Source organism: Canis aureus, chromosome 26, assembly GCF_053574225.1.
Source record: "Canis aureus isolate CA01 chromosome 26, VMU_Caureus_v.1.0, whole genome shotgun sequence".
Classification (NCBI taxonomy): domain Eukaryota; kingdom Metazoa; phylum Chordata; class Mammalia; order Carnivora; family Canidae; genus Canis; species Canis aureus.
In genome coordinates, this window is record NC_135636.1 from 29,968,400 (window position 1) to 29,995,300 (window position 26,901).

The 26,901-nt window shown below is 43.7% G+C and overlaps 2 protein-coding genes and 1 long non-coding RNA gene across 9 annotated transcripts; 1 reads left to right on the top strand and 2 right to left on the bottom strand.

The window, feature by feature from the left end:
• Positions 1–1,124: 1,124 nt before the first annotated feature.
• On the bottom strand, positions 1,125–4,392 carry LOC144298258 (CMP-N-acetylneuraminate-beta-galactosamide-alpha-2,3-sialyltransferase 2-like). 2 transcript variants are annotated; one of them, XM_077872908.1, is made up of 7 exons: positions 4,238–4,369; positions 3,171–3,529; positions 2,610–2,782; positions 2,332–2,526; positions 2,140–2,188; positions 1,930–2,049; positions 1,125–1,432 (listed from the first exon to the last, which is right to left on the bottom strand). In XM_077872908.1, the coding sequence occupies exons 2-7, from the start codon at positions 3,477–3,479 to the stop codon at positions 1,277–1,279; spliced, it is 1,002 nt and encodes a 333-aa protein (XP_077729034.1). In that variant the 5' UTR covers positions 3,480–3,529; positions 4,238–4,369; the 3' UTR covers positions 1,125–1,276. The 2 variants fall into 2 exon arrangements, with proteins under 2 accessions (XP_077729034.1, XP_077729035.1); XM_077872909.1 differs by lacking the exon at positions 3,171–3,529 and having other exon boundaries at positions 4,238–4,392.
• A 2,761-nt stretch (positions 4,393–7,153) lies between these two features.
• Positions 7,154–21,072, top strand: LOC144298264 (uncharacterized). Its single transcript, XR_013365189.1, has 4 exons — positions 7,154–8,035; positions 15,850–16,007; positions 16,246–16,574; positions 18,500–21,072. It is a non-coding gene; the product is annotated as an uncharacterized LOC144298264 (long non-coding RNA).
• Positions 15,280–26,895, bottom strand: C26H20orf173 (chromosome 26 C20orf173 homolog). Of its 6 annotated transcripts, XM_077872916.1 has the most exons (7): positions 26,482–26,895; positions 25,711–25,873; positions 18,853–19,008; positions 16,950–17,294; positions 16,542–16,768; positions 16,297–16,462; positions 15,280–15,483 (listed from the first exon to the last, which is right to left on the bottom strand). In XM_077872916.1, the coding sequence occupies exons 3-7, from the start codon at positions 18,862–18,864 to the stop codon at positions 15,295–15,297; spliced, it is 939 nt and encodes a 312-aa protein (XP_077729042.1). In that variant the 5' UTR covers positions 18,865–19,008; positions 25,711–25,873; positions 26,482–26,895; the 3' UTR covers positions 15,280–15,294. The 6 variants fall into 6 exon arrangements, with proteins under 6 accessions (XP_077729042.1, XP_077729043.1, XP_077729041.1 ...); XM_077872917.1 differs by lacking the exon at positions 25,711–25,873 and having other exon boundaries at positions 26,519–26,895; XM_077872915.1 differs by lacking the exon at positions 25,711–25,873.
• Positions 26,896–26,901: the final 6 nt, after the last annotated feature.

Sequence of the window (26,901 nt, forward strand, 5' to 3'; positions counted from 1 at the left end):
CTGTCAGACCTGGAATCTTTTCATGGGAAAGAGGTATTGAAAACCAAATCTGAGTTCCAGGACTGATCATTGCTACCAGTATGTTAGGGGTTTTTTAGATTGTTCAGATGACAGAGCAGAAAATGTATTTGGAAAATTGTGAGTTCACGGTGGTGTTGCTTGCACAACAGTGTGTGTACTTAATGCCACTGAACTGCACACTTAAAGTGGTTAAAATGGTAAATGTGATGTATATTTTGGGACAACAAAAAAATAAAAATGGAGTTTATAATGATATTTCCAGTTTGAACTTAATGTCACAGAGTTTTTTTTTTAAGATTTTTAATTTATTTATTAATGAGAGACAGAGAGAGTGAGAGAGAGGCAGAGACACAGGCAGAGGGAGAAGCAGGCTCCATGCAGGGAGCCCGATGTGGGACTCGATTCTGGATCCCAAGATCACACCCTGAGCCGAAGGCAGATGCTCAATCATTGAGCCACCAGGCGTCCAAATGTCACAGAGTTTTGACTATGCATGTCTGACTTTGTATTTGGTTCCTAATAATGTTAATATAATTACTTATTTTACTTTATTCCATGATAATGATTGTCTAGGTTCAAAAATAATACCGATATTATAATAAATCTACTGAGTGAAGTTTAAAATTTCTTTGTAGTTCTTTTTGCCTACAGAATATATCCTGCAAAGGATACAGAGTGTACTGAGTTCCAAAGGAACTTGAAATAATTCTTTTCTCTGGTGCTTATGTTATTTTTATTTTTTTTTAAGATTTTATTTATTTATTCATGATAGTCACAGAGAGAGACAGAGAGGCAGAGACACAGGCAGAGGGAGAAGCAGGCTCCATGCAGGGAGCCTGATGTGGGATTCGATCCCGGGTCTCCAGGATCGCGCCCCTGGCCAAAGGCAGGCGCCAAACCGCTGCGCCACCCAGGGATCCCTGGTGCTTATGTTATTAATTTGATATATGGTTAGATCCATTTGATTTATTCTCAACTTTACAGTTTGTTCCCCTTTTTCATTTGATTATTTTTTGGTGATGTATATATATGTTATATGGTGATATGTGTGCTGGTAAGAAAGTGGAATAGAATGCAACCCTTTAATACCACCAGGAATCCCATGGGAGAAATAAGCTGTAGTTTTATTTAGCAGCAGACTGATCTATATCCAGGGTCCACTTGAAGCCCCAGTCCCTCTCTGACACTCTGTGGTCCCCTTGACTACCTGTCAGCCTCCTGGGGCCTCCAGTGGGCTGAACAGGACAGAAACATGTCAGCTGTAGATAACAATCTTCCCCTCACATTGCAGCTGGAGGATGAGCTTCTGCTCTTCTTTGAAACTGTGCATGTTACTCTCGAACCGATATTTATCATCCCAGTAATGGGACCACCTCATGAGCTGATCTGTCCCAAAACCAAATAAGGATACCTGGGAAATAGGATAAGACAGGAGAGAGCCACAGGGTCGCAGGTTGGATCCTGTCCTGCCTCCATGTCTGCCAAAGCCCCCTTCAGCACTCATTTAACATCTAGTGTGACAGGTTTCCTCTTAGAGCTGGGAGGAGAACAGAGCTCACCTCCAGGGAGGACACACTCTGAACACACAGTGTGATCCCAGAGCCTGGCAAGGAGAGCATCAACTAGCTGCTCATCATCATATTAGGGGTAGAGAGAGGACTCCCCAGGGAGATAAGAGAAGGGCATTCCAGTCAGAAGCAGCAGTGTATGAGAAAGCAGGAGGTAGCTGGTATGTTTGGAGAACCCTAAGAAGCCCAGTGTGTGAGTTTAGAGAGAGAAGAGGAAGGGAGTGGTATCAAGGAGGATCTTGTAAGCCAGGCAAAAAACTTTAGACTCAATCTGAAGTCCCTGAGAAAATGAACATTGTTGGCAGGGGGATGAAAATCTGAGTTGCAGAAGATGTCTTACCTGGTCACAAGTGTGCAGGGCATATAACAGACCCACAAACCCCAAGGATGGAAAACGATGATGTTTTCGCAGCCAATGATCCTGGATGTACTGAAGAAAGGTGAGGCTGATCACCAAGACCTGGGAAATATGAAAGAAAGTAGTCCATCCTGGGGCTGCCCACAGCCACATCACATGACTCCTTCCCCTTTTCCCTCCTGGGTCCCTTACCTCGTCTTTGCTCGTGTTACTTCCACCAGGAAACTGGACTATCTGAAATCTAAAAAGGGTTTGGGATGGGGGAGTTTCAGAGTCATTTAACACAGCAGCTTAGGTAAGCCTTGGGGATTCCCCAATATTCAGCAAGGATCTCTCTGGAGTCCCCACTATCACCCCCAACAATGGCTTCCCTCACTGTCATACCCAGGGTTTATGGGCTTTCTGAAGCTCTGTTCCTGTAGTACTTCCATAAACCACTTTAGACCAGATGAATTCAGAGGAAGCAGCAGCAATTTGGTGCCAGGATTCTGCGTGCTAGCCATATCGGGGTACATTATGCGCATGGTGGTTGTGTTCCCCACATCCATCTCAAATCCTTGGACGGGGGCCTGGTTCATCCTGGAAAGGAGAGCAGGGTAGACATTTGGGGGAAGAGGATCTGGCCTGACCATCTTGGTCTCCACCTCCAACTCTGCACCCACCTGAGGACCATGTCATTTTGGTTAATCCTGAATCCATGGCCAGAGCCCCGTAGGCACCTTGAGTTTCCAACCACTGCACAGGTCCGACAACTGGACTCCACGTAGCCCAGTGGTTGCCCAGGAGGCTCTTCTATTGGCTTCTGAGTCTCAAACTCCCTCTTTGATTGGACACCCTGAAGTTTCAAAAAGCACAGGTTGTAGGGTACCTGTGTGCTCAGTCGGTTAGGCAAACAACTCTTGATTTTGGCTAGGGTCATGGTTCAGGGTCATGAGATCGAGTGCCACGTCGGGCTCTGGGATTGGTATGAAGTCTGCTGATCTCACCCTCCCCACTCACCCTCCCTGCTCCCACTCACCCTCATCCTCAAGCTTTCTCTCTCTCTCTCTCTCTCAATCTCTTTAAAAAAAAAAAAAAGCATAGGAGGGAGGGAGGAACTTAGGGACTCATCCTACTCTCACTACCTTTGGAAGAAGGTTAGAGTGTGGGGCCATGAACGGAGAGATGGGCAGGGCATGGGGTTGGGAGTAGGGACTGGACAGAGACCAAGACTGTGCACCGACCAACCACAATATCAGAGCATCAGAGGATATGGGATCTTCTGGTCTCTGCACAGGCTCAATAGCCGTTTCGAAGCGTTCATCAAACCAGACAGACGTTCCACGTACGCGGAGGCAGGCAGAGCACTTGCGGATCTCAAACGAACACCTACACTTTCTGAAAGAGTTCCTGGGGCAGTGGCATAATTGTATTCTTGTCTTTTTAGGGAAGTCATTCTGTTTGAACTCCTGGTCCAGGAAGTTCATCATCATCAGCCATAACGTAACTATACAGGCAGCTACCAGACCCCACTTCAAGTATTGAGCCCTCATCTCTGGCCCTGGCAATCATCCCCCAGCAGATAGTAGATTGGCTCTGGCACCTGGTAATAGGAAGGAGAAGAGGCTGGGGCCAACAGACATCCTCAGTATCCCCTGTCCTGGAGGCTCTTATCCCTCCCTAACCCTTCACACCACACCTCTTCCCAATACCTCACCTCTTCTTTTTTTTTTTTAGTTTGATTGATCAATTTATTTTTAAAGGTTTTTTTTTAAGAGATATTATTTTCTTTAAGATTTTTGTTTATTTATTTGAGAGAGAGAGAGAGATTGAAAGAGAGAGGGGATCCCTGGCTGACTCAGCAGTTTAGCGCCTGCCTTCGGCCTAGGGTGTGATCCTGGATCCCAGGATCGAGTCCCACGTCGGGCTCCCTGCATGGAGTCTGCTTCTCCCTCTGCCTATGTCTCTGCCTCTCTCTCATTCTCTCTGCGTGTGTGTGTGTGTGTGTGTGTGTGTGTGTGTGTGTGTGTGATGAATGAATAAATAAAATAGTAAAAAAGAGAGAGAGCATGAGCCAAGGGATTGGCAGAGGGAAAGGAAGAAGCAGACTCCCGACTCCCCACTCCATCCCAGGACCCTGAGATCATGACCTGGGGCAGAGGCAGACAGTTAACCAACTGAGCCACCCAAGGACCCCTTAGGATTTTATATTATAAGTAATCTCTTCACCCAATATGGAGCTTAAACTTTCAGCCCCAAGATGAAGAGTCACATGCTCCACTGACTGAGCCAGATGCCCCCAACACCTCACCTCTTGCCTCCTCAGCCACTTGCTAACTCCTAAAAGGAACTCTGCCAAGGTCTGGGCTGGAGGCTGAGAGGATGGGAGAGGTGACACGTGTCCTGTGGTCTCCCAAAGGAGACTGATACCCAGTGAAGTCTTTCATGCCAGTCTAGTTATAACAAGGACCTCATCACAGCCACCACATTGTGACCTCCACTGTGTAGGCATGTCAGCAGGTCCCCCTTCTTCACTTTAGCATTTAGCCCAGAGCCCAGCTGATGGGGGGGAAGCTGAAGTGCCAAGGAAACAAGAAGGTGAGGAGGGAGCAGGTGTGTGCTAGGTCTGATGTAGATGAGCAGGAGAGAGAGAAGCAAGAGGAAGGGCCACTCAACCTCCTAGGTCAGAGAAAATTTCTCATCTTGACGAATTCATGAAAGTGAATATCAGGTCTCTTCAACTCTTAAGACCTCTCAAACATTGAATTTATTTTCTTTTTGAGAATTGGTAAATACACACAAATTATTTTTTCAAAAAAAATCACATTGTACAGAAAGACTTTTTTTTTTTTTTTTAATTTAAAAAAAATTTTTAGGGGCAGCCTGGGTGGCTCAGCAGTTTGGCGCCACCTTCGGCCCAGGGCCTGATCCTGCAGTCCTGGGTTTGAGTCCCACATCAGGCTCCCTGCAGGGAGCCTGCTTGTGTCTCTGCACCCCTCCCCTCTCACTGTGTGGCTCATGTATAAATAAATAAAATCTTTTTAAAAAAATTTTTTTAAGTGACCTCCACCAGCCTGGAGCCCAGCATAGGGCTTAAACTCACGACCCTGAGATCAAGACCTGAGCTGATAAGAATCCAACGCCTAACCTACTGAGCCATGCAGGTGCCTCCAAGAAGGCTTTTAACATAAAGCAACTGTCCCTGCCCTCATATCTCCCCTTCTGTTCTTCAGAACTTGCTTCCATAGCTCTAAATAATGTGCTCATACCACTAGATCATGATACTACATGTAGACTACTTGCTACATATGATCATATCATCATGCTTAGTAATAACCTCTTGGGTCACATTGTAACTTTATAGAATGGGCCCTAACATCTATTCTTCATTCTGTCACTGCAAGACAAGATTTCTTGAAGCCCTTCTGAGATGAGAATATTGGGCCATACACTTCTACTTGTCAATCATTTTCCTTTTACACTTCCCGACCTTGGTATTTTGAACTTTTATACCATCAAGGATAACATTTATATTCTGTGGATAAAGAAGATGTGGTCTATATATACAATGGAATATTACTCAGCCATTAGAAACGACGAATACCCACCACTTGCTTCAACGTGGATGGAACTGGAGGGTATTATGCTGAGTGAAGTCAATCGGAGAAGGACAAACATTATATGGTTTCATTCATTCAGGGAATATAAAGAATAGTGAGAAGGATTAAAGGGGAAAGGAGAGAAAATGAGTGGGAAATATCCGAGAGGGTGACAGACCATGAGAGACACCTAACTCTGGGAAACGAACAAGGGGTAGTCAAAGGGGAGGTGGGCAAGGGGTTGGGGTGACTGGGTGATGGGCACTGAGGGGGGCACTTGACGGTATGAGCACTGGGTGTTATACTATATGTTGGCAAATCGAACTCCAATAAAAAAATATACAAAAAAATACCCTTAAAATAAAAAAAAAATTTACATTCTGTTGTGTAAGCTGTGATGTCATTAAGTTTCATGTGCTTTGCCTCTAGCGGCACTAACCACAAGAAATATGTGAATATAAAAATATTATTGATTTATTTTGCATTCTTCGTGCTTGGAATGAAGTCTTCTAAATCCGAATTGTATTTTACACTCACAGTCTATCTCAATTTGGACACTCAGTTTTCATCAGAAAGACATGATCTATACATTTAATAAAATGTTATTATCTATAAAGTAGATTTACATATCCAAGTTATAACAAGTATACTTAAAGACTTTCCAATAACTGAATTGTGTTCATTTTTAAATTTAGATTGATGAATTTTGATTCCTTACTTGCACTAGCTAATGTCACATGCTCATCGATCACATTTGATGGTGGAGAACTAGAGACTGATTCAAAAAGTCAAAGATCTATGATCATGTTCACATTACAGTGAGTAGACAGATATTGTTTCCTATAGAATCTGGTAGTGAAGTAGGACTACTTTCCTTTTATTGTTTATTGTAATTTCCTAAGAAAGGACATACAGGAGATAAACATTCTGAATCTTCGCAAGTCTAGAAAAGCTATTTTTCTGCTTATGGTGGATAGAATTGTGACCTCAGAAAAAATATGTTCAAGTCCTGGGCCCTGGTACCTATCAAAGTGACCTTATTTTGGTTTTTGCAAAAGTAACCAAGTTTTTAAAAGTTTGTACTGGATTAAGATGGCCCTTAATCTAATGACTGGTATCCTAAAATGAAGGAAATTTAGGAACAGAAGACACAGGGAGCAGTCTATATGAAGATGAAGGCAGAGATTAGAATTGTGTGTCTGCAAGCCAAAAAATATAAAGAGACAGAATGTACTAGCAACTAACAGAAGCTCAGAGAGAGGCATGGAACTGATTCTCCCTCAGAACCTCCAGAAGGTGGGGCACCTGGGTGGCTAAGTCAGTTAAGCATCTGCCTTCTGCTCCAGTCACGATCCGAGGGTTCTGGGATCCACGGTTCTGGGATCAAGCCCCATATCAGCAGGGACCCAGCTTCTCCCTCTCACTCTGCCTGCCATTTCCCCTGCTTGTGCGCTCCTTCTCTCTCTCTCTTTCCCTCTCTCTGTCAAATAAATAAATAAAGAAGAAAGAAGAAAGAAAAGAAAGAAAGAAAGAAAGAAAGAAAGAAAGAAAGAAAGAAAGAAAGGAAAGAAAGAAGAAAGAAAGAAAGAAAGAAAGAAAGAAAGAAAGAAAGAAAGAAAAAGAAAGAAAGAAAGAAAGAAAGAAAGAAAGGGTCCCCAGAGGAACCAACATGAATTTTGGACTTTAGCCTCCAGAGCTATGAGAGAGTAAGTTTCCATTGTTTTAAACTACCTAGTCATTTGTTATGACAGCCCCAGAGAAGAGAACGACCACACTGTCCTTGGGCTTGATTGATAGTTTGGCTAGGGGTAGAGGATCTAGGTTGCAAAAATAGAACCAAACCTTGATGACATTTTTTTTTGACATTTTTCTATCATCTTCCAGCCTTTGGTGCTGTTGACAAAAGTATGATGCTTGATCCTTGTGGACTGAGGTAATTGGAATCCTTGGTCTCAGAAACAGAAACAAATTGCTAAATGTAAGCACAAAAATAACTCACTGGTTAAATATCTAGCAGTTTACAGAATAGATGTGAAAACTGCAGAGCCAGTCTGAGGCTATCACCAAGGGAGGTAGATGTAGCCAAAGACTACCCCAGGAATGGCCGGCCTGGAATGTCACCACTGTTGCCACTGCAACCAGATCCTTGACCCTGTGGGACGACGGTAGTTTCAATATGACTACAAATTATTTTTAGCTCCTTCCAGCAGGATGAGGAGTCCATTTCCCTACTTCTTGAATCTGAGGTCATGTTACAACTTCATCTGACCAATACAATGCTGCACAGACACCGTGTGACTTCATAGCTTCCACCTTAACACACCTTGCAGCTTCCACTCTCCAGTAAGACTTCCACCAAGAAGCCCAGGATCAAAGATTGTGTGGAGAGAGACGCCCAGCTGCCTAGTGACCCCAGCCACCCCAGGTGAGACGCAGACACCAAAGTGAAGTCATCAGAGACAATGCAGCCTCAAGCCACAAGCTATCAGCAGCTGCATAAGCGACCTCAGGTAAGATCATTAGAAAAACTATCCTACCGATCCGTAGAATTGCAATAAATACTAATTGCTGTTTGAGTCAGTACATTTTAAGGGAAGTTTCCTATGAAACAATGTGTAATGGATACCGACACTCTGCCCAGTTCAGACTACGGAGAAAGTAATCTCTGATTCTGCACTTTTGCATCATGACATCAAGTTTCAAATTCATGAGAGAACCATCTGATTGAGCCCACAAAGGGCACATGCCCGTGTACTAGCTTCCATGGGCAGGAAGGGGAACTGGTGGATCCATTTGGGGTTCATAAATGGGAGGCAGAACCCTGATTCCACCTATCTTGGGTTTGTCCCCAGTAGAAAGAGGCATTTTTCCCCTCTCATCATAAAGTGTCCTTAATGGCATTCCTTCTGCTTCTAATTTTTTCTCTCCTCTTTTTATTAATAGTAAGTATTATGACAAGAGTACTTTTCTGTCATATAGGGCTAGTTACAAATGGCTACTATTTTTTTAACTAAATGGAAATTTATTTCTTGTTCATATAAATTCAAAATAGATAGGAATAGGGTAATACCTCTGCCCCACAAGTACTCAGGCACTCAGTAAGATACACATCAAGTCTCTATCATCTTCAACAAAGGATTCCAAGATTTTCATGGGTCGCCACACACAGCTGGGTGTTAGGAAAAGAGAAAGAGAGGGACGTCTGGGTGGCTCAGTGGTTGATCATCTGCCTTTGGCTCCGGTTGTGATCCTGGGGTCCTAGGATTGAGTCCAGCATCAGGCTCCCCATAGGGAGCCTGCTTCTCCCTCTGCCTATGTCTTTGCCTCTCTGTGTCTCTCATGAATAAATAAATAAAATATTTAAAAATTTAAAAAGGAAAAGAAAGTGGCAAATGGGAGATTATTTAGACCAGGCATAGAAGTAGCACATGAGATACATGTACACACACACCCAACAGAAATAAATTACATTGCCATAACTAAGTACAAGACAACTGGAAAATGTGGTCTTGTGGTTTCTCAGGAATAACAGATGGGTTTGCTTAACATCAAGTCCACTTCTGCTGTCTATCTCTGCTTTCACACTCACCTTGTTGTAAGTCTATTCTCAGCATCATTTCTTGTTCAAAATACCAGATCAAACTTGCTAGCTCGTGATTTCTCAGTATTTCTCAGTATTTAAAATTGGAAGTTTAACTTCCAATTGAATTTCATCAACTTTAAGCTTTTGACACAGAGGATATTGTTACATTTTTCTGCAAAATTAACCATTTTTTAAAGATTTTCTTTATTAAAAAAAGATTTTATTTATTTATTCATGATAGACACAGAGAGAGAGAGAGAGGGAGAGAGAGGCAGAGACATAGGCAGAGGGAGAAGCAGTCTCCATGCAGGGAGCCTGATGCAGGTCTCGACCCCGGGTCTCCAGGATCATGCCCTGGGCTGAAGGTGGAGCTAAACTGCTGGGCCACCGGGGCTGCCCCCAAATTAACCATTCTAATGGTTGTTTTTTCAGTCTTTTAATATAATTAGAATAATTATATTATATTCTAATATTATTCTAAAATAGTCTGATTTTTCTTCAAAAATATTAGGCTGCTTTTTAAAATTGCTGTGCTTGTCTGTAAGATTTAAATTACTTTGTATATGAAGATATTCTGTTTTTGTCTTGGTGAAATTTTTTCTATTTCATCTTTTTCCCAGTTTCATTGATAAAATTGTCATATAATGTTGTGTTGGCTTAAGGTACACAGCAAAATGATGTAATATATGTCTATATTGTGAAATAATTACCACAATAAATTTTATTAACATCTATCATCTCAAATGGTTACATTTTTTTCTCATGATGAAGATTTTTAAAAATATATTTATTTATTCATGAGAGACACAGAGAGAGAGGCAGAGACATAGGCAGAGGGAGAAGCAGGCTCCCTGTGAGGAGCCTGATGGGGGGGGGGACTAGACCCTAGGACCCTGGAATCAGGAGCAGATACTTGAGCCACCCAGGCGTCCCTTGTGATGAAGACTTTTAAAATCTATTCTCTTAGCACTTTTCAACTATACAATATTTGGTATTATAGCACCATGTCGGTGATGGCCATTCTGACAGGTGTGAGGGGATATCTCACTGTGGTTCTGATTTGCATTTTCCTGATGTTGAGTGATGTTGAGCATTTTTATGTACGTGTTGACCATTTTTTGTTTTTGTTTTGTTTACAGATTTTATTTATTTATTTGACAGAGAGCAAAGCTAGAGAGAAAGCACAAGCTGTGGGGGTGGGGGTGTGGGACAGAGAGAGGGAGGAAGAAGCAGACTCCTCGTTGAGCAAGGATCCTGATGCAGGGCTCAATCCTGGGACCCTGGGATTATAACTGGAGCCAAAAGCAAAAGCTTAACTGACTGAGCCACCAAGGTGCCCCTGTTGACCTTTTTTTTTTTGCAGATCTTCTTTGGAAAACTGTCTATTCAGGGTGCCTGGGTGGCTCAGTCAGTTAAGTGTCTGACTTTGGCTCAGGTCATGATCTTGGGTCCTGGGATAAAGGCCCGTATCAGGCTCCTCACTCAGTGGGGAGTCTGCTTGTCCCTCTTCTCTTCCCCTCCTCCTGTACACCTGCTTTCTCTCACTCTCAAATAAATAAAATCTTGGGGCACCTGGGTGGCTCAGTTGGTTAGGCATCTGCCTTCGCCTTAGGTCATGATCCCAGGGTCCTGGGATCAAGCCTCATGTGGGGCTCTCTGCCTGTGCTCTTTCTCTCTCTCAAATAAATAAAATATTTAATAAATAAATACCTAAATAATTTTAAAAACTCATCTATTCAGTTTCTCTGCCCATTTTTCTTTTCTTTTTATAATTTTATTTATTTATTCATGAGAGACACACACACAGAGAGAGGGGCAGAGACACAGGCAGAGGGAGAAGCAGACTCCATGCAGGGAGCCCCATGTGGGACTCGATCCCGGGTCTCCAGGATCACGCCCTGGGCTGAAGGCAGTGCTAAACCGCTGAGCCACCCGGGCTGCCCTCTGCCCATTTTTCAATTAGATTGTTCTTTCTTTCCTTTTTTTTTTTTTTTTTTGCTATTGAGTTGTAGGAGTTCTTTATATATTTTGGATGTTAATTAATCCCTTATCAGATATAGGATTTGCAAATATTGTCTCCTGTAGTATACCTTTTCATTTTGTTGATGGTTTCCTTTGCCGGGCAGAAGAAGATTTTTAGTTTGATATAGTTCCACTTGTTTTATATTTACTTGTTGCCTTTGACAAATGATTACAATTATAGCTAGAACACTATTACCCTAGCATGCAACTTTTTAAAAAATTTTTGCAACTTTTTTAGTGAGTTCATGCATACCTGAACTTGTCAACAGTTCTTCCACGTGTCTAAAATTAAATTCTAATTACTATAATTTTTTGGTTGTGGTAAAAAGTAAACAACATAAAATTTACCATCTAAACCATTTTTAAGGGATCCCTGGGTGGCGCAGCGGTTTGGCGCCTGCCTTTGGCCCAGGGCATGATCCTGGAGACCCGGGATGGAATCCCAAGTCGGGCTCTCAGTGCATGGAGCCTGCTTCTCCCTCTGCCTGTGTCTCTGCCTCTCTCTCTCTCTCTCTCTCTGTGTGTGACTATCATAAATAAATTTTAAAAAATTAAAAAAAAAATAAACCATTTTTAAGTGGGCAGTTAAGTATATTTACATTTTGAAAGAGATCTCCAGAACTTTTCACCTTGCCAAATTGAAACTCTTATTGAACAATAACTTCCCCTTCCCCTCCATCTCAGCCTCTGGAAACTACCATTATACTTTCTGTTCCTATGAGAGAGGAATCATGTATTAATTGTCTTTTGTGTCTGGTTTCTTTCACTTAGCCTAATGTCCTCAAGGCTCGTCCATGTTACAGCATGTGACAGGTTTTCCTTCCTTATTATGTCTTTAAATTGTATTAAAATATTAAATACATATAAAAGAATATAAAAGAAAACAAATATCCATGTACCTGTTGTTTTTTTTTGTTGTTGTTGTTGTTGTTGTTTTTAAGACTGATTTATCTATTTGAGGTGGGGAGGGGCAGGGAGAGAGGGAGAGGAGAATCTCTGCACCCCACCGAGTGCAGAGCCCTGACGTGGAGCTCCATCTCATGACTGAGATCATGACTTGAGCCAAAATCAAGAGCTTTCTGCTTAACTGACTGAGCCACCCAGGTTCTCCAGGTGTCCCCCATGCACCTATCTTAATCACTGAAGACCTTGATGCTCCTTCTTCCCTGCCAGATGTTAACAGTACGGAGAAATTTGTATTTATCATTCCCTTGGCATTTTATTTTTACTACATCATTGTGTATCTAAGCAGTATATTATTTAATTGTGTATATTTTTTAACATTAGATGTAATCACGTGATATGCATTTTTATGCAACTGCTTTTTTTATCGAAGTGAAATTCACAGAACACACATAACACAATGAACTATTCAGGTATGCAATTCAGTGGCATTTAATGTACTCACAATGTTCTGTAGCCAGCCACCAGCTCTATTTTCAAGACTTTTTTTTGGGCAGCCCAGGTGGCTCAGGGCAGCCCGGGTGGCTCAGAGGTTCAGCGCTGCCTTCAGCCCAGGGCGGGATCCTGGAGACCCGAGATCGAGTCCCGTGTCAGGCTCCCAGCGTGGAGCCTGCTTCTCCCTCTGCCTATGTCTCTGCTGCGTGCTCTCTCTCTCTCTCTAATTAATAAATTAAATTTAAAAAAAGATTTTTTTCAACTTCCCTTAAAAACACCATGTTCCCATTAAATCATCACTCGCTGTTGCCTCCTGTCCCCAACCCCTGGTAACCATTAATCTGCTTTCTTTTTCTGTGGCTTTTCCTATCCCATATATATCATATAAAAGGAATCATACAATATGTGATCTTTTGTGTCTGGCTTCTTTCACTTAGCATAATGTTTTTGTAGTTCTTCTAAGATGTAGCGTGTATTATTTTTTTTAAAGGGCAGCCCAGGTGGCACAGCGCTTTAGCGCCGCCTGCAGCCCGGGGTGTGATCCTGGAGACGCGGGATCGAGTCCCACGTCGGGCTTCCTGTGGGGAGCCTGCTTCTCCCTCTGCCTGTGTCTCTGCCTCTCTCTTCGCTCTCTCTGAATGAATAAATAAATCTTATTAAAAAAATAACCACTCGGGGATCCCTGGGTGGCGCAGCGGTTTAGCGCCTGCCTTTGGCCCAGGGCGCGATCCTGGAGACCCGGGATCGAATCCCACGTCAGGCTCCCGGTGCGTGGAGCCTGCTTCTCCCTCTGCCTGTGTCTCTGCCTCTCTCCACTCTCTCTCTCTGTGTGCCTATCATAAATAAATAAAAATTAAAAAAAAAATAACCACTCTAAAAAAAAATTTATTTATTTATTTATTTATTTATTTATTTATTTATTTATTTATTTGAAAGAGAGTACCAGTCGGGGAGGCAGAGGGAGAGGGACAAGCAGACTCCTTGCTGAACAGGGAACCCGACTGGGGGCTTGATCCCAGGACCCTGAGATCATGACCTGAGCTGAGGCATATGCCTAACTGACTGAGACACCCAGGTGCCCCTGTAGCATGTATTAATACTTTGCTCCTTTTGATAGCTGAATAATATCACAGTGTATGGACGTACCACAATTTGTTTACCCATTCATTCACCACTAGACATTTGGGTTGTTTCCGCCTTTTTGCTATTGTGAATAATGCTGCTAAATATTTGTGTACCAGTTTCTGTGTGGACGTATGTTTTCATTTCTCTTGGGTATTTTCCTAAAAGTAGAACTGCTGGCTCCTATGGTAATTCTTTGTTTAACTTTCTGAGGAATCATCAAACTTACCACATACTCACCCAGCTCACTCATACTCACTGCAGGAGAGCTATGAAGACTTAGTTTGGGCTCCAGTTCTAGCAAAATAGTAAATGAAAAGATAACCTGAAAACTCTCCTGCTACAAAAATCCAGAACCCCTGGTCAAAATATAGTAACTAAATTTTCAAAAAGATTTTATTATTTATTTACTTACTTACTTACTTATTTATTTTTAGAGAGTAGGGGCAGGGTGAGAAGGAGAGAAGCAGACTCCCTGCTGAGTGGGGACCCCTCCCCATACACACAACATGGGGCTCAATCTCACGACCCTGAGATCATGACCTGAGCTGAAATCAAGAGTTGGATGCTCAACCAGCTGAGCTACCCTGTTGCCCTTTTAATGTTAATTTTTGTTTCAGTTGGGCAGCCCCCGTGGCCCAGCGGTTTAGCGCTGCCTTCAGCCCAGGGCATGATCCTGGAGACCCGGGACCAAGTCCCATGTCGGGCTCCCTGCATGGAGCCTGCTTCTCCCTCTGCCTGTGTCTCTGCCTCTCTCTCTCTCTTTCATGAATAAATAAATAAATATTTTTAAAAATAGTAAATTTTTTTAGTTGTATTTATTTTTTAATGTGTATTATGGGTCCATGACACATAGTCCAAAAGGTACAAAAAGTGAATTAAAAGAAAATCCAAAATCATTAGAAAAGTAAAGAAAGAAAAGAAAATCCATCCCCATCTTTTCTCCCACTTATTTTCCAGAGACAGTTTATATCTGGCAACTACCAGCAGCAACTACCATCCCTAATGTCTTGTGTATCCTTCCTGAGTTAATTGAAAAATTTACAAGTGCATATATTATTTTAGCAAGAATTATTTTAAACACAGAGCAGAGGCCCAAATAAAACAGGAAGTCCCCTGAAAAACAGCACAAGGAGTGCTCTAGCTGCCTGAGTGCTTGTCCAGGAACTTAGGAGTTTAATGCCTATGTGGGCTGAGGACTTTGAGCCCAGGGGAGGCAGAGGAGGAACAGAGGTCACTGCAAAACACTAGGAACCTCAAGGAGCTGAACCTTTGGTGAAAAGCTAAGCTAGAAAAAAATCCACCCCCAGTACAGGATGAAATACAAAGGCTTATACAACTCTTTCCTCAGATGGGAAAAGAGCTTCCCCCAAGAACTCTGTCTGGCCTTGCATTTTGTGTGAGATTGGGTCTAAATCTACACCACCTGCATGATCCAGGGTCAAGCAGAGAAAGTAACATAAATACTGCCCCTGAGATCTGGAAATCAAGTTTGGCTCTTCGTCTCCTTACCCTGTCCTTGTAGGCAACAGATCCGACGAAAATTTTATTCAGCACTAGACTGACTGGTCTCCATAAAATTTCCTCTTGCTTTTGACCCCTGAAAGTCCTCATGGTCCTGCTGCTGCCTTGACGCTCAAAGGACTAGGACTTGTGGGGACTCTGGTCGGTGTCGGGTGTGGACAGTGAGTTCACCCGCCACACCGTAGCTGACTTCCATTCCTGCTTCCGTGCTGCACATAGAATCTCCTTGGTGCTCTTAGTCCAATTAACACCCTCCCAGTCTTGGTATCCCTCTTCTTGCTTTTCTGATCCAAATCTGAAGCAGGCATCCTGGTGAATGAGAGAGGAATATAATGTGTCAGCAGGCTGATTCGTGCCTTTGTCCCCACTGCCCTCACTCAGCATCAAGTGTGACAGCCTGCCTCCTGGAGCTGGGAGGAGAACAGAGCTCACCTTCCCCAGGGAAGACACACACTGAACACACAGTGTGATCCCAGAGCCCGGCAAGGAGAGCATCAACTAGCTGCTCCTCATCATATTGGAGGAAAAGAGGACTCCCCAGGGAAACAAGGGAAAGGCATTCCAGGCAGAAGCAGCAGTGTGTGAGAAAGCAGAAGGTAGCTGGTATGTTTTGGGGGACACCAAGAAGCCCAGTGTGTGAGCCTGGGAGATGATGCAGGGTCTTGAAATTTTTAGACTCTGTGTTGAAGGCCTGAAGGAGAGAAATCTTGTGTGAGAAATGGACAAGAACCTTTCCTAACCTGGTCACAGGTGTACAGAAGAGAGCCACGAGCCCCACAGAAGCATACTGACCCTGATCATTCAGCCAGTTGCCCTGGTTATACCTGAGGAAGGTAAGGCTGATCACCAGGAGGTGGGGAAGACAGGAGGGGGCTGACCTGGGCCCCTTCGCACGGCAGTCCACAGCCGCATCTTCCTCCCTCCCGTCCCCTTACTTGGTCTTTGTGGTCTTCCATTTCACGAGGGCACTGGACCACCCTCCAAAATCTAAGAGAATTGGGAGGTGGGGGAGTCTTGGCAGACTGAGAACCTGGGAAGATTCTGCCAGGAGCCTCTCTGTCCTCCCTGCAGTGACCGCCCCTCACTCCGGTGCTAAGAATATCTGGGTTCCCGGACAATCACCTCCTCAAGCGGAGCATCTGAAGTCCACACCAGACCAGGAAACTGCAGCAGCAGCAGCAGCAGCTTTCTCCAGGAGCCCTGGTTGCTGGCGTTCCCGGGATGGATGAAGTGTCCCGTGGCTTGGTTCCCCACTGTCTCGAAGCCCTGGACACAGCCCTCGTTCATCCTGGGAAGGAGGGCAGAAACTGGCAGAGCTCTGAGGGCAGCCACGCCCTTCCCAGGCCCTGCCCTCTCCTGGCACCCACACGAAGGCTGCAGTGGGTTGGTGGACGTTGCTGGTAAGGCCAGGGCCCCACAGGGTCTGTGAGTGCCCCATCAAAGCACAAGTCCCACAGTAGATATGGAAATGGCTCGCTGAGGGCCTGGGAATCACCTTGAACAGCTTTTCCCACATTTTGCCAAGGCCACTTGCTGAGTTCATGCCCTGGAAACAGCAGAAAGAAGACTGGGGGCTGGGAGCTGGGTATCGGCTCTAGTGGAAAGAAAGCAGACCTGTAGGGTGAGACCCTTATACTGGTGGTCAGGGTTTGAGGCCATGAGGAGGAGAGGTGCGCTAAACCAGGGCCGAGGGCAGGGGCTGGGTGAGAAAGTGGGACATGGGCTGGGCCTTGGAAGGACCAGGGGTGGGACTGGGGCCAGGGTTGGCCACTGACCAACCACCAGAGTACAGTATCAGGGGTCATGGATTCTGTTGCCCCCATCAGGTGCTCCAGGGCCTTCTCATAGCAGGTAGCAAATCGGTTCCGTTCTCCAACTCTTTGGTAAGAGAGGGAGGCGTTTAGTGTCTCGGATGGGCAGCCACTTCTCCTGAATTTGAGCCAAGGGCAGTTGCAATGCCGTGGTACCAAGGCCATCAGTTTTCCCTGGGGTGGCGATTCAGGTTTGGGATCCAGGCAGGGTGCCATCAGCCACATGATGAGTACCCAGAAGACCCACAGGACAAAAATCTGCCACAAGTGCTTCATGTCCTGGGGCAGACAGCAGACTGACTTCTCTACCTGGGATTGAGAAGGAGGAGAAACTGAGGCCCTAGGCTCTCTCTGTCCCTTTGGCCCCTATGGCCCCCCAACCCACCACATCATACCTCCTGCCTCCCTGCCCATTTGCTCACCTCCAGAGAGGACCTAGCTGGCCCTGGGATGGAAAGTGCAAGTGCAGAGAGATAACATATGGTGGGTCCCGTATCCTCCTTCAGGAGGAAGGATTAGCTCTCAGTGTGGTCCCCCATGCCACCAATCATACCACAGATCTCATCATAAAGTATACATTGTGACCTCCCTTCTGTAGCCTGCCTGGGCAGAGCCGCTACCCAGTCCTGTCTGCGATATACCAGCAGTCTGCATGAGGGCAGAGATGGAACTTGACTGTCTTTTTTAGCTCTGCATCCCTAAGACTGAGAATCATTTAATAAATATTTGTGGGGTACATGAGCAGAGATGAGAGGGAACTGAGAGACTAATTAGTGTCTGTGTGATGCCCCTCTCTCCAAACGTGTAACTAGGCTCAGATCTCTCTTCTATTCTCCAGACCTCATACCCAACAGCCTTATGGACTTACCCTTAGATGTCTCAGAGACCTCTCCTAACTCAGGATTTTCCCTGTAAGCCAATTCCTTCCCAAGACTTCTCCATCTCGGTAAATGTCCCACCTGTCACCAAGTGGCTCGAGCCAGAAACCTATGGGCTCTCCTGGATTTCTCCTTCTCTTGTGATTTCCAAAACCATTTTCCATCCATTTGTTTCTGTCTCCATACCACCTTCTTCATTTCCACTACCACCACCCCCCCTTTTTTGTTAAGATTTTATTATTTATTCATGAGAGACACGCAGAGAGAGGCAGAGACATGGGCAGAGGGAGAAGCAGGCTCCATGCAGGGACCTGATGCAGGACTTGATCCCTGGACCCCAGGATCATGACCTGAGCCAAAGGCAGACACTCAACCACTGAGCCACCCAGGCACCCCAGCTGGGTATTTTATAGCTTTTAAAACAATTCACAAAAAAAAATTGAGTAAGGTCTATACTTTAATTGTGCTGTGCCAATGCCAATTTCCTGGTTTGGACAATGTCCTGTTGCTACTATATAAGATGCTACCATTAGGGGAAACCGGGTACATAGGACCTCTCCTTACTATTTTTGCAATTTCTTATGTGCCTATAGTTATTTAAAAACAAAAAGTTGTGTTGTGTTTTGTTTTTTAAAGATTTATTTACGTATTTTGGAGAGACAGAGACAGAGAACGGGGAGAAGTACAAGGAGAGAGAGAAAAGAATCTCAAGCAGACTCTTCACTGAGTGCAGAGCCCAAAGCTTGACTCGGGCTCAACCTCACAATCCTGAGGCCATGATCTGAGTCAGAACCAAGCGTGGGATGCTCAACAGACTGTGCCACCCAGGCACCCCTCAAAATAAAAAGGTTTTAAAAATCCTCTAGAAAAAAATGTATAGTAAGCTTTATTGCAGTTTCCTTTATATCAAGTGATATATTTTATTATTTTATTTATTATTGTATTATTGTATTATTGTTTTTTATTATTGTAAAACACTCAGAAATTACCTTTCCAACCATTTTAAAGTGTAGAATTCAGTGACAGTACATTGTGCAGTACTATGCAGCTACCATCTCCATCTAGTTCCGGAACATATTCATCCCCACAAGAGGCAGCTCCATTCCCGGTAAGCAATCAAGTCCTATTTTCATCTTCTCCAGCCTCTGGTAAGGTAGGAGTTTTTAAAAATTAAAACATCTTAAAATATTAGCCTTGCTTTTCTTTTTGACAACTTTGTTGAGGCACAATTTGCATGTCAAAAAAAATCACACATTTTAAATTCAATGATTTTTTTTAGTAAATTTGTAGTTATGTAAGCATCACCACAACCCAGTTTCGAACGTTCCCATCAGAGACCCCTCATTCACATTTACCATCAATCTCTCTCCTCATTCCAAGCAACTCAAACCTACTTCCTCTATAGATTTGCCTTGTTTGGGCAGCCCCGGTGGCTCAGTGGTTTAGTGCTGCCTTTGGCCCAGGATGTGATCCTGGAGACCCAGGATTGAGTCTCACCTTGGGCTCCCTGCATGGAGCCTGCTTCTGCCTGTGTCTCTGCCTCTCTCTCTCTCTCTCTCTCTCTCTGTGTGTGTGTGTCTCTCATGAATAAATTAAATGTTTTTTTAAAAAGAGAAAAAGATTTGCCTTGTTTGATCATCTCATATAAATGGGATCATACATTTTGTAGTTTCTTGTATCTGACTTCTTTTTCTAGCATAATGTTTTTGAGGTTTATATTATAGCAGGTACCAGGAGTTAGTTTCTTTTGTTTTGTTTTGTTTGGACAACTAATATTCCATTGTGTGGATATGCCACATTTTATTTATCTAGGTTACACTTAATTAAGCATCTTGAGCCAATAACACTTCTAGTCTATACCAATGGAGCTCTCTGTGGTTTTGGAAACATGCTGAAAATTCAAGCAGTTTACAGATTTACCCGCCTTTTACTTTCTGCCTGCTTGGGCCTCACATTCAGTCAGGGATGACTAGATAGCTAGGATGCTCTCTAAGCTCTCGTGAGCATGTGTAAAGTCTCGTGCAAGTGTGCAGCCTTTCAGACCACCAGGGCTGTGTGAAAGCTTATCAAGGCTCACTGTGGCTGTCTTGTTCCCAGATCTCTCTGCTAAATGTCTGGCAGGCGTGCCATTTTATTGCTTGTCCCCACTAGTATCATAACTTCAGCCTAGCTGCAGTGTTGGCTTGCCTTGATTGTTTGCCACTAGATTGCTATTGTTTTCAACAATGTCCATGGGCAAGTGTTTTCTAAGCTCTGCTCCAAATCCAATCGGCTCCTTCTAAGGACAAAGTTCCTACTCCTCACAAAGTTCCCTGCCCCATTAGGACTCACCACAGAACTGAGTGAGGAAGATTGGACAAGCCCCTGGGTAAAATGACATGAAGGTTTGGTAGTTTTTCTTGAATGAATGCTTCTCAATATGATGTATGCCTTTTGGTCAATTTCTAGAGTCCTGAAGTGACTGTCTATGACAATTTTACATAGTCTTATCATTCCTTTTTAAGGAGAGGATTTACTGAGCTCCTCAGTTATTCTGGAGGCCCCATCCCTTAACCAATATGTTCTTGAGTCCTTGTTAATTTTTCTCTTCTATTATTATAAAATATGTCAAGAAGGGCCCCCCAGATGGCTCAGCGGTTTAGCGCTGCCTTCGGCCCGGGGTGTGATCCTGGGGACCCAGGGTCGGGTTCCTGGCATGGAGCCTGCTTCTCCCTCTGCCTGTGTCTCTGCCTCTCTCTGTTTCTCAAATAAATAAATAAAATCTTTAAAAAAATGTGTCAAGGATACTAGATTGAATAATAAAATTAACCACACTAGAGTGAATAATATGATACTTTCGTGAAGTCAGTATCCATTTTTTTCCCCAGATCTTAACACTTCCTCTGTTTTTGGTATTCTGATGTTTAGATGTAGACATATGCTTATTTACTCTATTTGAATAGATTCAAGCTTGCCAAATATTAGAACTCATGCCTATCATTAATTCTGGCTAATTCTTATCCATACATTTCAAATATTGCCTCTCCTTCCTTCTTGCTACTTTCTCCTACTGGAACTCTTATTAGTGAGATATTAATTTCTTCATTCTGAATCTCTCTTTTATAGTTATGATTTTATTTCTCTATATTATATTCAGCTCTTTCAAGTTCAATATTCCTCTCTTTGACTGTGTCTAATTGGCTGTTTAACCCTCCCCCTGATTTTTTAACTTAAATTACTATATTTTTCATTTCTAGAAATTTTTAAAATTTTTAATCTTTCTTTTTCTTCCTTTCTTTCTTTCTTTCTTTCTTTCTTTCTTTCTTTTTCTTTCTTTCTTCCTTCCTTGCTTCCTTCCTTCCTTCCTTCCTTTCTTCCTTCCTTCCTCCTTCTTTTTTTAGAGAAGTGAGAGAGGAACAGAGGGAGAAAGAGAATCTTAAGTAGGATCCACATCCAACATGGAACCTGATGTGGGGCTCAATCTCACAATCCTGAGATCATGACCTGAGCTGAAATCACGAGTCAGACACTCAAACAACAGAGCTACTGAAGCACCCAAATTTCAATTTATTTTCAACTCTTCTTGGTGTGGTATCATTTTTACATCTTCATTGTTTCTTAAATGTTGTTAATCATTACAAACATAGTTTTTATCAGGGCACCCGAGTGGCTCAGTTCGTTAAGCATCTAACTTGGGCTGGGATCATGATTTCAGGGTCCTGGGATGGGCCCTGCATTGGGCTCCACGCTCAATGCAAGGTTGGCTTCCCCCTTTCCCTCTGCCCCTTTTCCTGCTCAGGCTCACATGCTCATTCTCTTTATCTCCCAAATAAATAAAATCTTAAAGAAAAACATAGTTTTTATCTGAAAAATCCATTATCTCAAGTTCACAGAAGTATGATGCTGATGATGGTGTCTATTGACTCTTGTTCATGAGGAATTGTCCTCATGCATTTTGGAAGATTAGATCAGGTACTCATCCGGAGCAGAGTTTTCTCCTTGAGAATGCTATGTGCCTTAGGTTGAGTTGTGTTTCCTCAGAGAAGTTTCATGTGTGCTTCTGCCAGGCACCCTCGATTGTTACTTAATTTCTCCACTTTGGAGCTTCTAGACTAAGCAGAGAATATAAATCCAAACTCCAAACTTTTATGAAGACAGGCCTGTGATTACTATGTCCCAGCAATGATTTGTTTTTATCAAAGACACAAGTTGAGATACTCTCAAGCATTCTCTTTCTCTTCCTGCACAAGTGGATACTTCGTTTTGTTTTTTTCTGGCCTACCCTTTTTCTATGGGCCTAGCTCTGTTAAAAAGCCATTTTTTAAAAAGATTTTATTTATTTATTCACGAGAGATACAGAGAGCAAGGCAGAGACACAGATAGAGGGAGAAGCTGACTCCTTGAAGGGAGCCCGATGTGGGACTCAATCCCCGGACCCGAGATCATGCCCTGAGTGGAAGGCAGATGCTCAACCGCTGAGCCACCCAGGCGTTCCAAGAAGCCACCTTTTTATTGAGGCCTGGAGGTATCATCTCCTTTACCTATATAGGCATTAATAGCCAATACCCAAAAAAAGACATCGCCCATTATTTTTTGACAATGATTATAAGACAATACAATATGGTCATGGGGAGTTCAGGCCACACTGACTAAAAAATACTTTATGAAACTATTCTCCTCCCATCTATTTGATTCCAATAAAAAAGTCACTGCCTTCCAAAGCCTTGCTAAATTAATGTAGCACTTACCACATTATAGCTACCAACACATTACTTTCCAGGCTATAAGATCTTTTATATGAAAGTGATTTGTGAGCTGTAAATATCTATGTTACTATGAATTATTATATGCTAAGAATGAGAGAAGGAAGAAAGAAACCCCAAACTTGTAGATTACTGACACCCCAGGTCCATTAGCCACCTCTCCTCATCCTATCCCAGAGTCACAAAGTCAGCTCACAAGCTTACTGCTTTTTTCAACTCTTTCACTTCTAGCCCCTGGGGATTTCTCTTACTTTTTCATGAGTCAGCTATCTGTTCCAAGAGATAATTGTTTTTTAGCATTTCAAGATGTTTCTCAGCCGGAAGGTTTCCAGGATTAAGTCTACATATTATTTTATTAGAACTACAACCTTTATAAAAGGTTGTAGTCATTATTTCATGATTCATGTAATTAAATAATGTTTTACAAATACTGAAAGAAGATCCTTCCTTATGCGGGTTGCACCACAGTACACATTAAAAGTATTTGCTTCATATTTTCTTAGCCCAGTGCTTTTTAAACAAGAGCATGCCTCAGAATCACCTGGAAAGCTTAATAAAAACACAGACTGCTGAGCCTCATCCCCAGAGGTTCTGAATTAGTTTTTCTGGGGTATGCCTGAGAATTTGCATTTCTAACAAGTTTTCAGGTGGTAGCAATGCTTTTGGTTCAGAGGACCAGACTTTAAGAACCACTGCCTTAATTTCTTTTTTAAGATTTTTTAATTTATTTATGAGAGACACAGAAAGAGCAGCAGAGACACAGGACGAGGGAGGAGAAGCAGGCTCCATGCAAGGAGCCCAACGTGAGACTCCATCCTGGGAATCTGGGATCATGCCCTGAGCCAAAGGCAGATGCTCAACCACTGAGCCACCCAAGCATCCCAAAGAACCACTGTCTTAGCTCAACAGAGCTAGCCAGAAAAGTATTTTACAGAAATAAAAGATTCCTTTATTAAAATGGAAGCTCATATTCTAATTATATTTTTGCTTATATTTTCTTTTTATTTATTTATTTTATTTTTATTTTTTTAAATTTATTCATGATAGTCACACAGAGAGAGACAGAGAGGCAGAGACACAGGCAGAGGGAGAGGGAGAAGCAGGCTCCCCACAGGGAGCCCGATGTGGGATTCGATCCCAGGTCTCCAGGATCGCGCCCCGGGCCAAAGGCAGGCGCCAAACCGCTGCGCCACCCAGGGATCCCTGCTTATATTTTCTAAAGAGGAAACTTATATTTCCTTCCACAGCCTGCAGTAGCATCCTAACTGGTATATCTACTTCTGTTCTATCCATCCCTCATCCATTCTTCACCTAGCAACTGGCATGACCTTAAGTTGATTTCCTGCTTAAACGCTTAAAATGGCATCCCATTGCATGCAGAATAAAATCCAAAATCCTCACTTCTCACATCTTCCAGGCATTCTGCTTTTTCTTTGTTTCTAGAACTTTAAGTTCTATCTTGTCCCAGGAACTTTGCACTTGTAATTCCTCTTCCTAGAACACATTACTCCCTCCCGCTTAGTACTTCATCTCTCTGTTCCTTCCTTTTCTTCAAGTCTCATTTTATTTATTTTTTTAAAGATCTTATTTATTTATTCATGAGAGCAGAGACACAGGCAGAGGGAGAAGCAGGCTCCACGCAGGGAGCCTGACGTGGGACTAGATCCCGGGTCTCCAGGATCACACCTGGACTGAAGTCAGCGCTAACCCACTGAGCCACCCCGGCTGCCCTCAAGTCTCATTTTAAATGTCACTCATCTTGAGGTCCACTCTCTGACCTCAATATTATTAAAGTCTGTAAGCTCTCCTAATTGGACTCTGAGCCTCACTGACACAGCTGTGTTCTGAGTCTTCCTTCTCAGGGGAAGCAGTGGGATTTCTACACTGTGACTATTGTGTTTAATCCAGATACACTGAGGTCTCCATATTTCTCCCAAGAGAAAAATGGTCCATCTGCACTGGGAAAGGAGAATATGTAACATCTGCAAATGCATTTCTTTCCTTTTTTTTTTTTTTAAAGATTTTATTTATTTATTTATTTATTTATTTATTTACTTACTTACTTATTTATTCATGAGAGACACACAGAGAGGCAGAGACACAGGGAGAGGGAGATGCAGCCTCCCCACGGGGAGCTGGATGCAGGACTCCATCCCAGAACCCCAGGATCACAATGTGAGCAGAAGGCAGACACTTAACCACTGAGCCACCCAGGTGCCCCAAATGCATTTATTTCTTTAACAATTAGGAAAAGTTCATTCATCAGTGTGAAAATAAGGTGAAATAAGACTATGACAGGGCAGAAGAAACCAACGAAAGAGACTGAAATCTTCCTCTTCTCCCGTTGGGCTTTGTAGGCTGCAGCAACCGGGGCCAGTGACCCCCTCTGCTGGCTGCCCCACGTGCACAGTGAAGCCGTCTTGTGCAGGCCCCACCTGCTCCAAAGGTTGATGGATCCCACCTTGATGGAGAAGGTTGAAGCGGGAGTATAAAGCCTGACATTATGAAGAGTGCAATCTCTAACTATTCAGCGTCTTGGTCTCCTGTCATGGCCACCTAAAAGAAGTCTGGAAAGGGAAGGACCATCTAATTCTGGAATTCCTTTTTTTTTTCTTTTTAATTCTGGAATTCCTAAAACAGAAAGTCCCTTGTCCCAGTTGTCATTGTTACAGTTCCCTGATTATTTGCTTAACAGTACAAGGCACATTCTGCTTTTCAGTTTTTTCTTTCTTTCTAGTAAATTACATGCCCTGTGGGGAGCCCAACACAGGGCTTGAACACACAACCCTGAGATCAAGACCTGAGCTGAGATCAAGAGTTAGATGCTTAACCAACTGAGCCACTCAGGTGCCCTTGCTTTTTATTTTTTCCAACTGTTTATGTTGTAAAATACACATAACATAAATTTTACCATCTTAACCATTTTTAAGTCGAATGTATATACTTCTTGTATACCTCTTTCTAACCCACACTGAAAGTTCCTTGAGAGTAGGCATGAGCCCAGTCTGTCTTATTCACCATTGTATTCCCATAACCCAGGGAAGAGCTGGGAAACAGGAAGAGCTCAATAAATATGTGTTGAAGGAGTGAATGAGCATCATTTACCTGGAGCCCCACTGAGTAGAGAGGGTTAGGAAGAGCACAAAATAGGCACAGGCCAGAGAGCAGGGGACGATTTCTGCTCACGTCTCTGGGACTTCACCCGAGAATGCATGTCACTCACACTTGGTGGCGGTAGCTAATGCGCAGAAAGACCCAGGCTCTGGAGCTAGAAAAACCAGGCTTGGAACCTATTAATCTTAGGCAAGCAAAGTCAGTTCACTCCATGGCTTCCTCATCTAAGAGTGAGGTTTGAAATAGCACCTACCCTCCAGGGTTGTTCTGAGGGTAGAAAGGATTACAGCCCTAGGCATATTGTCAGTTTCCAGCTAACAGGAGCTTGTTTTCTTTCTGCACTTCCCTAGCAAACTGCAGCCTGAGGGCAGAAGGAGGACTCTAGACATTGCTCAGCTTCTCCTGAGTCAGAGCCACAGGGCACCCACAGGGGTCCCTCCTCCTCTTCCTGGAAGCCTTCCCTAACCCAGCAAGTCCCTTTCTCCTACAGACTATCACAGTCCCCTGTGCCACCTTTTATCAAAGTTCTGGTCTTACATCACTGAAATGATCTGAGCCAAGCCGCTTCATGAGCCAGAACCACTGAGAGGCTGTTCGAGTACAATCAACCCAACAGGCCCTGGCACCCGGGGTATTTTGAGGTCCAGAAGAAATGGCCGGAATCAGGGCCTGCCATTAACTGGCTGTGATCTAGGGAAACTTACTTCTTGCTTCTACAGGGCAGTTTCTCTTTCAGAAAATGGAGATAAAAGTCACACCTACTTTCTACAGCACTGATTCCCAAACTGCAGGGAATCACCTGGGAGCCACTCCTAGAGTGTGATTCAGCAGGTCTGTGGTGCGGCCCAATAATAACGTATTATAAGCAGGTGCCCAGGTGATGATGAGGTTTCTGGCTGGGGACACTTTGAAAGGCGCTGTTCTGGGAGGTTCCAAGTTGTTCCAAGAGTCTGATGTGAAACTCTTGGCGCAGCTCCCAGGTCAAGGCAAGCGAATGCTGCTACTACTATTTCTGCCCCGCAGACTCGCCTCCGGGCACCGGGTCCACTGGACAGGGCTGCCGCGACCACAGGACCAGAACCCACCGCGGGGTTTAGACGCCGCAGCCCCCAACACTGGTGGGCGGGGCGGCTCCCGGCCGACGGCGAGCGAGGGGTGGGGCCAAGCGTGCGCGTTGCTGCG